This window comes from Camelus bactrianus, chromosome 15, assembly GCF_048773025.1.
Source record: "Camelus bactrianus isolate YW-2024 breed Bactrian camel chromosome 15, ASM4877302v1, whole genome shotgun sequence".
In the NCBI taxonomy this organism is placed as follows: Eukaryota; Metazoa; Chordata; class Mammalia; order Artiodactyla; family Camelidae; genus Camelus; species Camelus bactrianus.
In genome coordinates, this window is record NC_133553.1 from 30,430,226 (window position 1) to 30,443,465 (window position 13,240).

Genomic DNA, 13,240 nt, shown 5'->3' on the forward strand with positions numbered 1-13,240 from the left:
GAAGGGAAAGGTGCAGACTGGAGTCTGGTGAAGCCCCACAGCAGGGCACACAAGCCCTCAGGCCCCGCCCTGGCCCCACGCACCCTCCCAGCCACCTTCCTGCTGCTCTGAGGGCTGCACTCACACCCTGCGCTCCATCATCTGCCACCATGAACTTCCATTCATGAAAAGGCCATGTTTTCTTGTGCCTCCAAACCTTTGCACATGCTGTGTGTCTCTTTCTGTAATGCCCTTCCCCCTTTTCCTAAATTCAAGTTCATCCCTTAAAAGCCAAAAGTCACTCCTTGCTGATGTGCAGATGACCCCAGGCAGAATTAGTCTAAACTCCTTGGTGATGATCTTCGGGAGGTGCCCAACTCTTTGCCCTATCATGGGACAACCGGGAATCCCCTAGGCTTCCGGTAGCTCTAGTTTCTTATATGGTGCTCAGGCAGGGAGGGTTCTGGCAGTCAGCTCAGTGACATGCCTGCAGCAACTTTAAAGGGCAGGTCTTACATTCTGAGGTTTGGAAATGCTGGGAGGACCTCCCAGTAGCATTGCCTGGGAAACAGCTTGGATTCGGCAGAAGAGGACGTGTCTTTTTTGGGAGGAGGGCGGGCAGTAGGATCTATGAGAACACGTAAGTGGTTAAGGGGATCAAGACTGACCGAGGGCCGGGGGCAGAGATCTGGGAGTGACACAGTTAAGGGACAGAGGAGGATCCTGAGAAGATGCAGTTGGAGGAAATGGGGAAGAACCTTGGGGACAAGCTCAGGAAGGCCGCTGAAGGCAACTAACAGGAGACTGCAAAAGGAGGACGGATTTCTGTCCCCTTGGTAAGCCACCTAGAAAACAGCCTGATGACGAAGGTTACTGCTCTTTAGCCTGATGGGGACTTGGGAATCTTGAAAGCCACCTGCGTTTATCCAATATTCTGTTTACGTGCAGCTAGTCCTCCCTAGCACCTTAGCAGAGCCCAAGAGAGGTGACTGTGGTCTTTGGGGCCAGGCCCCACATGGCAGTAGGAGTCTGAATTCAAATCCCATTCCAGCCCCTTTCCTGTTCCCTGGGTGAGCTCGAGGCCAGAACGTGACTCAGCGGCCCCAGCCCCTGAGTCTGAAGTAAGAGGCTCAGGGGTTGTAGTGATTGTACCAGAAGCCGTGGAATTCTTGAGTTGTATCATGCGAATAAGGAACAGTCTACTAGCAGAAAATATATTCCGTGTACAAGTCTCTACATCTCAAGTCACACATCCCTAAAACATTTTAACTAAATCACCTTAAAATTTTTTTTCCTGTTCTCATGCTCATTGATGACTTTTATTGGTTGGGGGAAGCAGATACCAAAGGTATCTTTTTTCTTTTGTTTTCTTTTGGGGGGGGGAGGAGTAATTAGGTTTATTTATTTATTCTTAGAGGAGGTACTGGGGATTGAACCCAGGACCTCATGCATGCTAAGCATGCGCCCTACCACTTGAGCTACGCCCTTCCCTCATAAAGGGTTTTTTTTTCCCCTAGAAAAGCTTTTAATGGTTGTTGAAGCTTGGCAATAGGTAGCTGGTGGTTCACTATACTAGTCTGTCAGTCTGTGTCAGAACGGGTTTACTTTTTTTTTTTTTTTTTAAGTCTTTTTAAATTTTAAATTGAGAAAATGTACCTATTATCTTACTTTTCCCTGTAAGCTGAGAAAAGACTGCTCTTTTTTTATTGCAACTGAGGGTAGTCCTCCCTATTGCTTCTTCAAGGGAGCACAGTCTGAGGATCACCAGATTTCTAGAAGCTTTTCAAGGTTAAAAGTCATTACATCTAACTTCTGGCTAAGGGAGAGCAGAAACACAGACCACACATTAACAAGAGGTCAAAAAGCAAAGCCCTCCCACAGGCTACAGGGGAAGGGGGTGCAGAGAGTGAGCGAAACAGGGGCAGAGGAAGGAGAGAACAGCCCCAGGTCATCTTATTTCCATCCCAAAGACCACACTTAATGCTCAGAGTCAAGTGCCTCTCTTCTCCTAGACCTTGGACAGGCTGTCCCTTTTCCAGGCTCTTCCAGGAGAGAAATTTCTACTTTCCTAGATCCCAAAGGAACTGGGAACAATCAAGTAGCCAAACCCCTGCCTTGTTCTGAACTTTCTCTAGAGCAAGCTCTCACACAATGCAAACAGGGTAACGCCTTCCTCTGCAGGCCTGGGGTAGAGACAAGTGAGAGTGAAGGTGGAATGCCCCAGGTGGTGGCAACAGACAGTGACCGCGTCGCCCTCCCTTCCTGGTGCCAGTAGGTCAACATGCCTTCTCTCTACTAGTCAAACATACAGGCGAGCAGCCCTACAATGGTGCTCAATGGACTGGTTTCACCGACCTCCTCTCACTGCTGAAGCCCTCCACGGGCTGGCATCCACCCTCCCTCCAGATCCACACGGAAGCGTGCTACCTCCAGGTACAATAGCATGTCTCAATTCAGCCTCCACATGCATGGCTGGGTGGCCACTCTCTCCTTTCTGAGACATGGCTCTTCTTCCCTCATCTTCCTCCCAGGCCCTTTCTCAGTCCCACTGCTGCTGCTCCCTCTCTCCACTTAGCCATAAATGTTCGGTTTCTGTGGATGTAATCCTGGGACTCTGTCTCTGCTCTATCCCTGTCTCCTAGGTGAGCTCAGCAGTGTTCGTGGACTTTACAAGCCAGGTTCTGCTTCTGACGCCCTCCCACTTTTGTATCTGTAGCCTGGACCTCCCTGTGCCCCAAGCTCCAGGCACCTCAGCATCTCAGACTGAACTCAGGGCCTTGCTTGTGCTGTTTCCTCTGCCTCAAATAGTCTCCCCGACCCTACAATTCACAGAGCCAGCTCTTCTATTTCTGTAGGTCTCAACTTAAATGCCACCTCCTCCAAGAAGCCTCTCCTGACCACCCTACCTAAAGCAGGCCTCTGTTACCCTCTATTTCAGCCCCTTGTTGACTTGTTTTCTATCTGTCTTCCCCATAAGAATGTCAGCTCCATGAGGGCAGGGATTATACATGCACAGAGCCTGGGACACTGTCTGGTTACACAGTAAGTGTTCAATAAATGTTTGTTGAAAGAACAAAGGAACTAGTTACTGCTGGGAACTGATCCAGCAGTTCCCTGTAAGTGCGAAAGGTGAAACTGAAGGGGAAACCGAGGCCCAGCCAGGGCCTGACAACAGCCGCAGACAGCGGCTGAAGCTAACTTCCAGTTTTTTGGGTCCATGGGACGGGCTGGGGCCCAGGCCAGAAGGCACCTCACCTCCCTTTTCCAGCGTGCCAGCCACTCGTCCCGCTTGCGCTTGCTGATGTAGTAGGGGTCCCCCGCCTGGAAGGTGAGCCGCGGCATGGGCCGCTGGCGGAGGCTGGACTCCCAGCCCAGGCCACCCCGCAGCCGGCCCCGGGAGCCCTAGGACAGAGATCACAGAGACACACCAGCATTAAGGTGGGCACAGACAGCCCGCTGCAGGGTTTGCTCCTCCTGGAGGGGAAACTGAGGAGGCACTCACCTCGAACAGAACACAGGAGCTCTGACTCCTGGCCAGAGATGCCAGCCCTGCAAGTGAGGGCCAGGCCCCTGTCTGGGCTGGAAAAGTGAGGGATGGATGGTGGGACGGGGGGCAGGACATAAACCAGAAGGGGAGGTGCTCGGTCCTGGAGGGGGACCAAGCCAGCTGCCTTGCTGGGGTACTTCCAACCTCCACACCCACTTCCTCTGCTCCTCACAGCATGACACATAAAGAAGGGGACGGGGGCCACCTCGGGCTCCCCTCACACACACACACTCGCCACAGTCGGTCAGAGCGGTGGCTTTCTTCTCCTAGAATCAGGATCCACAGAGCCCCTGGGGGTTGAGGAAAACACTTGCCTCCATTTTCATGGACTCGATGTTGGTCTCCTTCTGCTCTTTGCCTGTGGAGAGGGAAGAACAAAGGGACCGTCGCAGAGTTACAGGGATGGCTCGGGGGCCTCGCCTGGTGCCTGGGCTCCCTGTCTCAGGGACAGGGCTTCTCCAACTGTTTTGAGCTGTCCCTGAGTCAAACCTGATGGCCCACCGCACGCCAGACACCACGCTGGCCCTGAGGACTCAAGAGCACAGCCAGGGCAGAGACAGGACGAGGGCAGGGTTGGAGGCCCGAATCCGAAGAACAGAAAAGCCAAGGCTGTGGTTGCTGGCCCACTGAGTGCCTCAGCCACACAGAAGGAGGTCTAGACATAGCCCCTCTCGGCTGCTCCCAGTCAACAGAACCCCCTTCCCAGAGGAGAGGCCAGACTGCACAGCCCTCCCAGCCCTGGAAGGGAGTGCTGCCTTCTATGTGTGGGGTGTGGCCAAGATGATCTGGGGGGCGGTGGGGCATCAGGCGACTGGAGTAGGACTCTGCTGAAACAACTTCGTTTCCAGGAGACTGTCTCCTCATCTCGAAAATAAAGATGCTGGAGATGGTGTCTAAAGTGCTGCTGGAGCTGTGGTTCTAGCATGAATTATCTGCCTCTGCACCCCATTCTCAGGTCCCTGAGTTCAGCCTTTATCCTAGAAGACTTGGATTCCAGCCGTCTCCATGTGACCTGGGTAACTTCCCCTGGTCTTTTCCTCACTGACTCAATGTAGATAACCCTTCTAAAATCTTAAGGTTACTGAGAACATTAAGTGCCCAGAGCAGGGCTTGGCATATAGTGAGTTTTGTTCCCCTTCCCTAAGACAGCATCTCCCTGCTCCTTTTCCCAATAGCTCCTTAATGGGCCCTGATTCCAGTTCCTGGAAGGGAAGGCTCCCCTGGGGGCTGAGCCCCAGCAGTACTGCCTTTAAAGGGGGCCTGAACTCTCCATCCTTCTCCAGGCCCCAAGCAGGAGGGCAGTCACACTCCAGAACACTCCCGCGCTCCTACCAGGGTCCTCTGCATCTCAGGGTCCTCATCTCTTGGATGCCCCTCCCAGGCCCAACACAGCCCTGGCCTGGCCTGTGGGTTGGGTTAATTAGACCTTCAAGCTTTCTGTTGGAGGACAGGGCGGGTGAACCTCCTCTCACCTGGGCCCCAGAACTCTTTTGTCTGAAGCCAAGAGTATTGAGCTTGGGCCCAAAGCAGGAAGGTCACTAAGGCTGGCTCAGGGTAGCTTTGGGGGTGGGGGTGGGGGTGTGAGGGGGAGACAAAGAGCCCAGAACGGAAAAAACAGCCCCTCCTGCATCTCCTGGCTCTGAGGCGGAAACCAGCCACAGCATTGAAGGTCTCTGAATCCTCAGCCCCCAGAGAGGATGTTTCTTTCTCCTCTCTCACCTGGGGCTCTGCACTGGGTTTTTGCGACCTGGAGCCCCGGAGTGGGGTCGGAGAAGGCAGGGCCAGCAGCTGCAGGATGGTCGGCAGGGAGGTGTGGACCCCGCGGGCAGGGAGGAAGTGGGGGTGCATACTCGCCAACGCTGTGTACGCGACATGCCTTTTAAGGTATGTCTCACCGGACTTTGTCTCTTCCTTTGAGCTTCCTTTAGGTCCTCTTGATTCACTACAGCCAGCTCCCAACTTTTTCTCCGGCCCCCTGGAGCCCGACTCCCCCTCCTGCCCTCTCAGGGCCTCCCTCCTTCCCGGGGGTCCTCCCTCCTCTCAGACCCCCACGTTCCACCCGGTGAGGCTTTGGGCTGCCAGGAGGGGGCGCCCACCCTCAGATCACGCAGCAGCCCAGAGGTCTCCTGGACCTCAGCCGTTTCCTACAGGGGACCTACAGGCAGTTGGTTTATGGGGATTCATTTATTCATTAGAATGAAAGAATATCAGGGATGAAGGGAACTGTGGCGAGGACAGAGTACTCGTCCAGCCCTTAAGTTTTGCTGATGGGGTATTTGTCCAGCCCTTTGACAGAGAAATAGAGGCTGGGGTGCCGTGTGACTTACTACCAGAGCTGAGAGCAGATTCCAGGGCACCTGACTTCCCAGGCAGCTAACTCATTTTACACTGCACCACCTTGATGTCCCCAACCCCTTCCTTATACCCGGCCCCCATATTCCCCCAAACAGAATTACTTTTCTTCGTGTGGTTTCTAACTAGCATCCTTCTGGAATTTTCTTCCAGACAGACTCTGCGCAAGCCCACTTGAGTGACATCACACACACACTTTCCAGCCAGGCCCAGCAAAACAACAAACTGGGCTGCCTCAGAATGCAGCACTTTGTCATGAGTCAAGGAGGGTCAGCTGCTCTCTCGACACTCCCTCTGTGGTCCATCTGCTCCTGGCCCAGACCCAGGGTCACAGGCTGGCCAGGTGGCTATGTGCCTTCCAGGGTGGCCCTGGCAGGCTTGGACATGACCCTAGGGCATCTCAGGTCCTGGGGGCAGGGCAGGCCAGGCCAGGGTGCTTCTAACACTTACCTGTTGGTCTGAGGCTATACTCCTTCAGGGGTCACCCCAGATTCCCTCTAAAATGAACCCAGATCTCAATGACAGGGCGGAGGCCAGGCTTATCCCAGAGGACAGTCACTAGCCCAGTACTGTGTGCTCAGTCTGAGCAGAGAGGGGATTTGTGTTGATCCTAATCTGGTCCTTCACTATTTGTACAGTCTTGGGTGAATAACTTAACCTCTCTGAACCCTCAGTCCCATCTGAAAAATGGGGATAATATGTCTTTCTCAAATGATTACAAGGATTAAATAAGACAGTTACATAAAGAGCAGGACTTCTCAAAGTTTAATGTGCATCGAAATCATGAGGATCTCTTTCAAATGCACGTTCTAACTCAGTAGGTCTAGGACGGGGCCTGAGATTCTGCATTTCTAACATCCCAGGTGATGCCAGGTGATGCTGCTGGTTGATGGACCACTTTGAGTAGCAAGGATATAGAACACTCAACGCGTAGTCAATATTCAGTAAAAGAAGGCCACATTACCATCGTTACTACCCTCATCATGATGGCCCTAATGCTAGGAGTGTAGGAGCAGTTCCAAGGCCGCCACCTGCCTGTCCAGGTGGCTCTTGCCCTTATTACTCATCATCTCCCCTGTCCCTCCTTTCTCCTGGCTGTACTATCAGAATCTGGGGCTCCTACGTGTACACAGAAAGGTGCCCAGGCCAAGGCTGCCTTAAAGTCCTCCATTTTTCCTGCATAGGAATGAATGAGAGGGGTTCCGGGAGAGATGTGCGGGGCCTCTGAAAAGAGCTCTGGAATGAGAGGAACTGAAAGGAGACCACGGCCAAGTCACTTCCTCCCCCGGGGCCAAGTCTCCTTTCTCCTTGGAACCAAGCAGCTGAGTATGCGTTCTGTGCGGCTGACTGCTGGACCAGTGGCCAAGCCTCCAAAAGGCCACTGCCCACCCCTCAAGGTAACACCTCACCAGTCTCAGCATCCAGGAGATTCACGGCGACCTTCAGGGATCCCAGCTCTGATCCCTGCCAGCATCTCCACTGCCCGGATAGCTGGGGCCACACAGGAATGCTCCAAGGCCAAATTTTGGAAATCAAGGATGCTTGAAGTGTTTTTGCCTGCTGCACTTTGCACTAGATTCTGAGAAAGATCCACTCAATGTGTGAAAGTCCCAAACCCAGGAGTCACCCTTGAACCATCTCTCCCCACCCCCTCATGTCCCTGGCACTCACTCACCGCTCTCCAGATCCTCCCTCCTAACCGCTCATCCTGCTTCCCGGCCCCTCGGTTCCATTCCAGGATCCAGATGGCAAAGGGATCTTTTCAAAACGCAAAGCGGATCATGTCACCCCCTGAGAGGGCAGCCTTGGAGCTGTGCTGGTTGCTACCTCATGCCCTTCTCCCTTCCTCCCCCCACTCCTGACTCATGGGTTTCTGCCGGGTCCCTGGATGCCCCGCTCTCACCCCTCCCTGTACCTCCCCACCCCGGTGAACCCGAGCTCATCCTTCAGCTGAGGCGGAACAGGCTGGCTGGGGTCCCTCTGTTACATCTCCTCAGAGAAACTTGTTTATTTTTCCTTAGAGAACTTATCTCCGTGAGGAATCACACACTTTTTAAGTGTGCGTTTCTCATTAATGTCTGCCTTTCCAGCAGACTGTGAGGTCCTCCAAGGCAAGAACCAGGTTTTTGTTCCCCAGATCCTGGCACACACCACATGGGTGTTTAATAAGCCCCTGTTGACTGACTGAAGGAGTCACTCCTGAGAACGGACAGAAAGGGAGACAGGGAAATGCCAAACTGAAAGCAAACCCGCATGGGTTAAGAGCAGCCTTGGAGCGCTGCTCCATCCCGCCAGGCAGGAAGGGCTGCCCAGGCCTTGGGCAGCAACTGGGTGCCAGCCATGGTGGGGTCCCAGGAGCTGCCTATTTGGTGGGAAGAGCTGACGGGTTCTCAGGTTCCTCTCCTGCACATGTGGCCTCGGTAACAGAAGGATGGCGCCTTCTCCCTCTCCTCCTGTTTCACTCCACTCAGGCCCCTTGGCCACTCCCACCAAGAGTCAGAACACACCCCCGGAAGTGCTCAGTTCAGGACCAGCCGGCCCCAAGCCCCATTCCAGAACAGCAGGGGATATTGGAAGGGCACACAGACTCTGAAGCTAGAGACCAAGACAGAATGAGGCAGAATGAATCCTGGATCTGTCACTTACAGGTTTGGGGTCCCTGAGGACGTCACTTCATCTCATTAAGCCTCACTTTTTTTCTACTTTATAACAGGGATAATAATACCTCTTGAAGAAGATTGTTTGGAAGAGTAAATAAAACAACAAATGCAGAGTATCTCAGAAAGCACTTTGCACATGGTGGGAGCGTTGTGAATATTAGTTGAGTAATAAATGAATGAAATGTATTTTTAAATAAATTTGGAAATCTCTTTTCTGGAGATGCTCTCTGCACAAATATTAGGTTTGGATGCATGTGAAGTTAAGTTACACCAATTAATCGATTGACTCATTCCATCATGTACACTTGGAAGGAGGAATTTCTGAAATTAAAATGCACATATGTAAAACAAGCTGGCAGGGCCCTGGGAGGATCAAACGTGATAATGTATGAGGAAGCGCTTTGTAAACTGTGAAGCCCTGTACAAATGCTAGTTGTCCTCATTACTAACATGTTTACAGCTCAGTTGGCCCTGAAATCCCTGGCTTAACCTGAAAGAGAAAAGTGGGCAACTTTCCAGGACCCCAGGGCTAGGCCAAAAAGTCCCCAGAGGACAAGGCCTGGGCTGAGCTGCGTACAGCCACCCCCGCCTGCCCCTCCTCTCCCCAACTCTGTCACCACCAAACTTTAGTCAAGTCCACTAAACTGTAGTGCGCTCAGGACATCTGCACTGGGGAAGGCTGACTGGGCTTTTAACAGCCACAGGACATCTGCTGCCCAGGCCAGGGGCTACCAACGCATCGACCTCTAAGAGCCATAGATCTTGTGGAAGAGTAAGCAGGCCAGGTAAAGGCTGAGGGAAACGAGGCGTACAACCAGCCTGTGGGGGGACAGTCATCACCCCAGTCCAGCAACCACTGGCACTCTGCAAACCCACTGTTGCCAGATACAGCTTTTTTTTTTTCCGTGAGAAGCCAAAACTCCAGATTTTTATGTGAAATTTCTTGATTTTTAAATACTGGCAACTAATTTTTTTAAATGTTTAAAGCACTATGTGGGCCAAATAAAACATGTGTGCAGGCTGTATCTAGCCAGGAGCCTGCAGAGCACAGCCTTAGCAAGGAGACCTTCAGAGACCACGCCCGGCCGGGGCCTCCTGGGACCTGCTGGGCCGGGAGGGTCCAGCCCTCAGGGGAGTCCCCACCAGCCCAGCAGAGGCTACCCCGTGTGCCTGGGACTCACCCTCTTCCGCGGGGGCTCCCCGGCCATCCTTCGGGGTGCAGCAGCCATTCTCCACGGCTCTGGAGGCTTCAGGCGGGGTCTCAGCTGCACCCTCTCCCTCTGCTGGGGCCCCGCCCTTCTGCCCCCCAGCGGGGCTCCCCTCCTCTGGCTGAGGCTCACTCCGCTTCTCCAAGTCCCCATTGGGTAACAGTTCTGAGGGCCCTGAGTCTTGGGCCATGGCCGGGGACTTGGAGGTCACCGCAGGGTCCTTTGGAGTGTCACCGCTTTCCACCTGGAAAGAGAAAGAAACACAAAGGGAGCCTTAGACCAGTGGTTTTAGCTGCTTTAGGATCACTGACCTGTCTGAGATTCTGGTGAGACTTACACACCCTCTGTCCAGAAGATTGTTCACGAAGGTTCATGTAGGCAAATACACTCACGGTTTTTCTCTCAGATTATAAGTTCCTGGGCCTGACCCCCTCAAGTCAAGGGGTCTGTGGGCTCCAGCTTAAGAAACAGGAGAAAAATCCAAGCAGGTTTGACAGCCTGGTTCCACTGCAAGCTGCACTCGCCCCCACGCAATTCCCACTCACTGAGGTGACATAGGGTCCCCAAGCCTCCTCTGTGGCCCCTGCTGAAAACAAATACTCCTCACGCTAGCCCTCCTCACAGCCAGCACCCCTCCTCAGAAGACTAGTAATACCGGGCTGATCTGACTTCTCTGTTGGAGCCCTCCTGGCTATCCTCTTGGTCTCCTGGGCTGCTGCCTGGTGAGTGGAGTGTGAGGATGAAAGGGGGCCTCCTCTGGGCCCCAAAGCCTAGTGCCATTCGGTCCCTCAGCTTTGACCCCACAACCTCTTCAGGGCGCTCAGACCCCAGGAGAGCCAAGGCCCCAGCCAGCAACCCGCAGTCTCTGTAGCCAGCCCTCCCCAGCACGTGGTCCCACAATCCCCCTCTAAGAGGGAGTGTACTGCTTTGTCCTCAGGAGCCTCAGAACTGAGCTTGCTACCAGAATCACATTGAGAGTAGTCACGACTGTCCTTCCTATGTGTCACTGCACGGTGGGCAAAACTTCTCACGCATTGCCCCTTCAGAGTGGCTCCACCTCCTTGGGGAGTTCTGTGACTTCCTTGAGGTCACACACTCTGTAAAGACAGAATCCAAGGAGCACTTGGTCCTTGGCCATCTGGGGACAGTTAGGCCAGGACATCTCAGAAGGAACAGAGGTGTCTGCTTAGGGTGAAAAAAGGCAAGAGACATCGTGCTTGGAGCTCTGCCACCCCTGTGGGCACCAGGCCATCCCCAGCAACCTGCCCGCCAGCTCCCCTGCAGAATGCCTGCCTGGAGAAGGGCGGGAGCTGCATGTGCTCAGCAAACACCTCAGGAAGGTGCCATTCAAGAGGGCGCCTCAGTTTCCCCACCTGTGAGGCCAGATGACTAGGCAAGACCAAAGGAGGGTTTCTTTCTGTTTAAGTGCTTTTTTTTTTTTTCCTATTTAAAAAGTCAAACACAAGTAAAAATTCAAACCACACAAAAATGGAGGGGAGGGAATAGCTCAAGTGGTAGAGCGCATGCTTTGCACGCACGAGGTCCTGGGTCTGATCCCCAGTACCTCCTCTAAACATAAATAAATAAATAAACCTAATTACCTCCTCCCTCAAAAACAAACAAAAAACCCAAACCACACAAAAATGTAGTGTTAAAAGGTTAAAGCTCCTACTTCAATTCCTTATATCCAAAATCACTCCCTGCAGGTGAATCATTATTAATAGCTTGACGAGTATCTTTTCTAGACTTTTTCTTTATGTATCTACAATCACGTGTAAGTTCCATGTTTACACATATGTATTTATACGCACATCCAGATCCTCATTTTCTTTTCTCCTTAAAGGGGGCTCATACTACTCATACTGTTCTGCATCTTGCTTTTTCACTTAACAAGCACAGTGGGCATCTCTCCATGTGGATCTGGCTCATTTTGGCTCATTCTGTGTCTCATTCAATGTCTACTGAATGGACAGTCCAGAATTTATTCAACCTGTTCCCTAATGGTGGGCCTTTGGGCTGGTTTGCTTTTTGCTGCATTGACCCCCTTGCATTGATAGTGCTGTGCATGTGTGGATTTCTGCAGGCCAGAGTCCCAGAAGTGGACTTGGCCCTCTAAGCGTAAGTAGACCCTGCCAAATTTCCTCCAGAAAGTCGTACCCTTGAAGCATACCCCAAAGCCTGAGAGAGTGCTTCTTTCCCCAGATCCTTGTCACACAGCCCAGCAACCCCCAAGGCTGCTTCTGCTCCAAGAGTCTGCGGATCTCAACTTTTACGATCTCAACTTTTACGTATGGTGAGGAACCCCTAGAGGTGGCAAACAGGGATGGGAGCCTTAGGAGAAAACAAAAATAAAAACCAGACCTCCCTGGGTGAAGCTCCCTCCGCAGAACAGCCCGAGGGTGAGCAGAGGGGACTCCAGAGGCCTTGCCAAGCTGCTGCCCCTGGCTGCGCGGGGCGGCTTGGGCAGGCCTGCTTCCAGGAAGAAAACCGCCCACTGAAAGCTACAAGTGTGCGTGCTCCCCAGCAGCGGGGGCGGGGGCCGCAGCAAGAGGAAGAGGAGGCCCCTGGCCTCCGGCGGAAGGGAGACATCCTCCACGAGGCCTGGGCGCTTGGGGCCGAAGCCAGCAGAGCCCGGAGGCCAAACACAGGCCAGCCAGTGGAGCAAGCAGGCCCATGTGTCAGGACCCACACACTCTGTCCAGGACTCAGAAGCTCTTTGCTACCTCCCTCTCAAGCCAGTGAGCTCCCTGGCCTAGAGTGCCCTCCCTGGTGTAAATCCTCTCACCCCTCAAGGCTCGTGTGCATGAGAGTCACATGGCCCAGGCAGCCTGCAGAGTGGGGTGCACCTGGGCCCCCACTGCCACCCTCAGGTCTAGCTCTGCCAGGCGCCACAGAACCCCAAACATGGCACTCCCAGGGAGGTGGGTGTGGGGGTCTGGCTGGCCCACTTGGGCTGAGAGGGTTAGGTAAACACTAATTTCTTACCATGGCCATGTCCTCCTTTCCTCTAGCTACTTGCTTCCCCACAGACACTTCAAGTTAGGGCAGGCTCCCAGCCCCACAAAGCTGCTCAGACAACTGGGCTGTCACTCACTTCCTGCCCTGGGACCACACAACCTCTTCTCACCCTGGGACTCACTTCCTGTTGACTGCCAGCTCCATAGCATAGAGAACAAGGAGGACCTGCTCTGAGACCCGACCCAGCCCCAGGGTCCCGACACCCCCTGATCGAGCACCCCTCCAAGGCTGGCCCCTGACGATCCTGGTCTGCAGCGGTGGCAGCAGAAGCGTGAGGTGCACCATCCTTCCAGAGGTGGGTGGAGGGGGGGTGGGGGAGCACTGCACCCCGGGGCTAGCTCAGCAGGCTGAAATCTGCCCTGTTCTCACCAGTCCTCACCCTCCTCTCTTCCCGACCAGGCCACCCTCCATTGCCCACCCTCTCTGGTCCTGCATGAGCCTGAGGCACCCAAGGCTCTAGGCTTAGGGGAGCCACT

The 13,240-nt window shown here is 53.7% G+C and overlaps 1 protein-coding gene across 8 annotated transcripts in view; it reads right to left on the reverse strand.

The window, feature by feature from the left end:
- The window catches only part of DNMT3A (DNA methyltransferase 3 alpha), a 103,280-nt gene that overhangs the window by 37,607 nt on the left and 52,433 nt on the right, over positions 1-13,240 (reverse strand). For 7 of the 8 annotated variants that reach the window (XM_010948561.3, XM_074341760.1, XM_074341761.1 and 4 more), the window contains 3 exons: positions 9,720-9,990; positions 3,841-3,884; positions 3,235-3,381 (listed from right to left, as the gene is read on the reverse strand). In XM_010948561.3, coding sequence (XP_010946863.1) covers positions 3,235-3,381; positions 3,841-3,884; positions 9,720-9,990 — 462 coding nt within the window. Of the gene's footprint in view, positions 1-3,234; positions 3,382-3,840; positions 3,885-7,553; positions 7,637-9,719; positions 9,991-13,240 lie in introns of those variants that run through there. The other variant, XM_045511852.2, reaches the window with a different exon arrangement.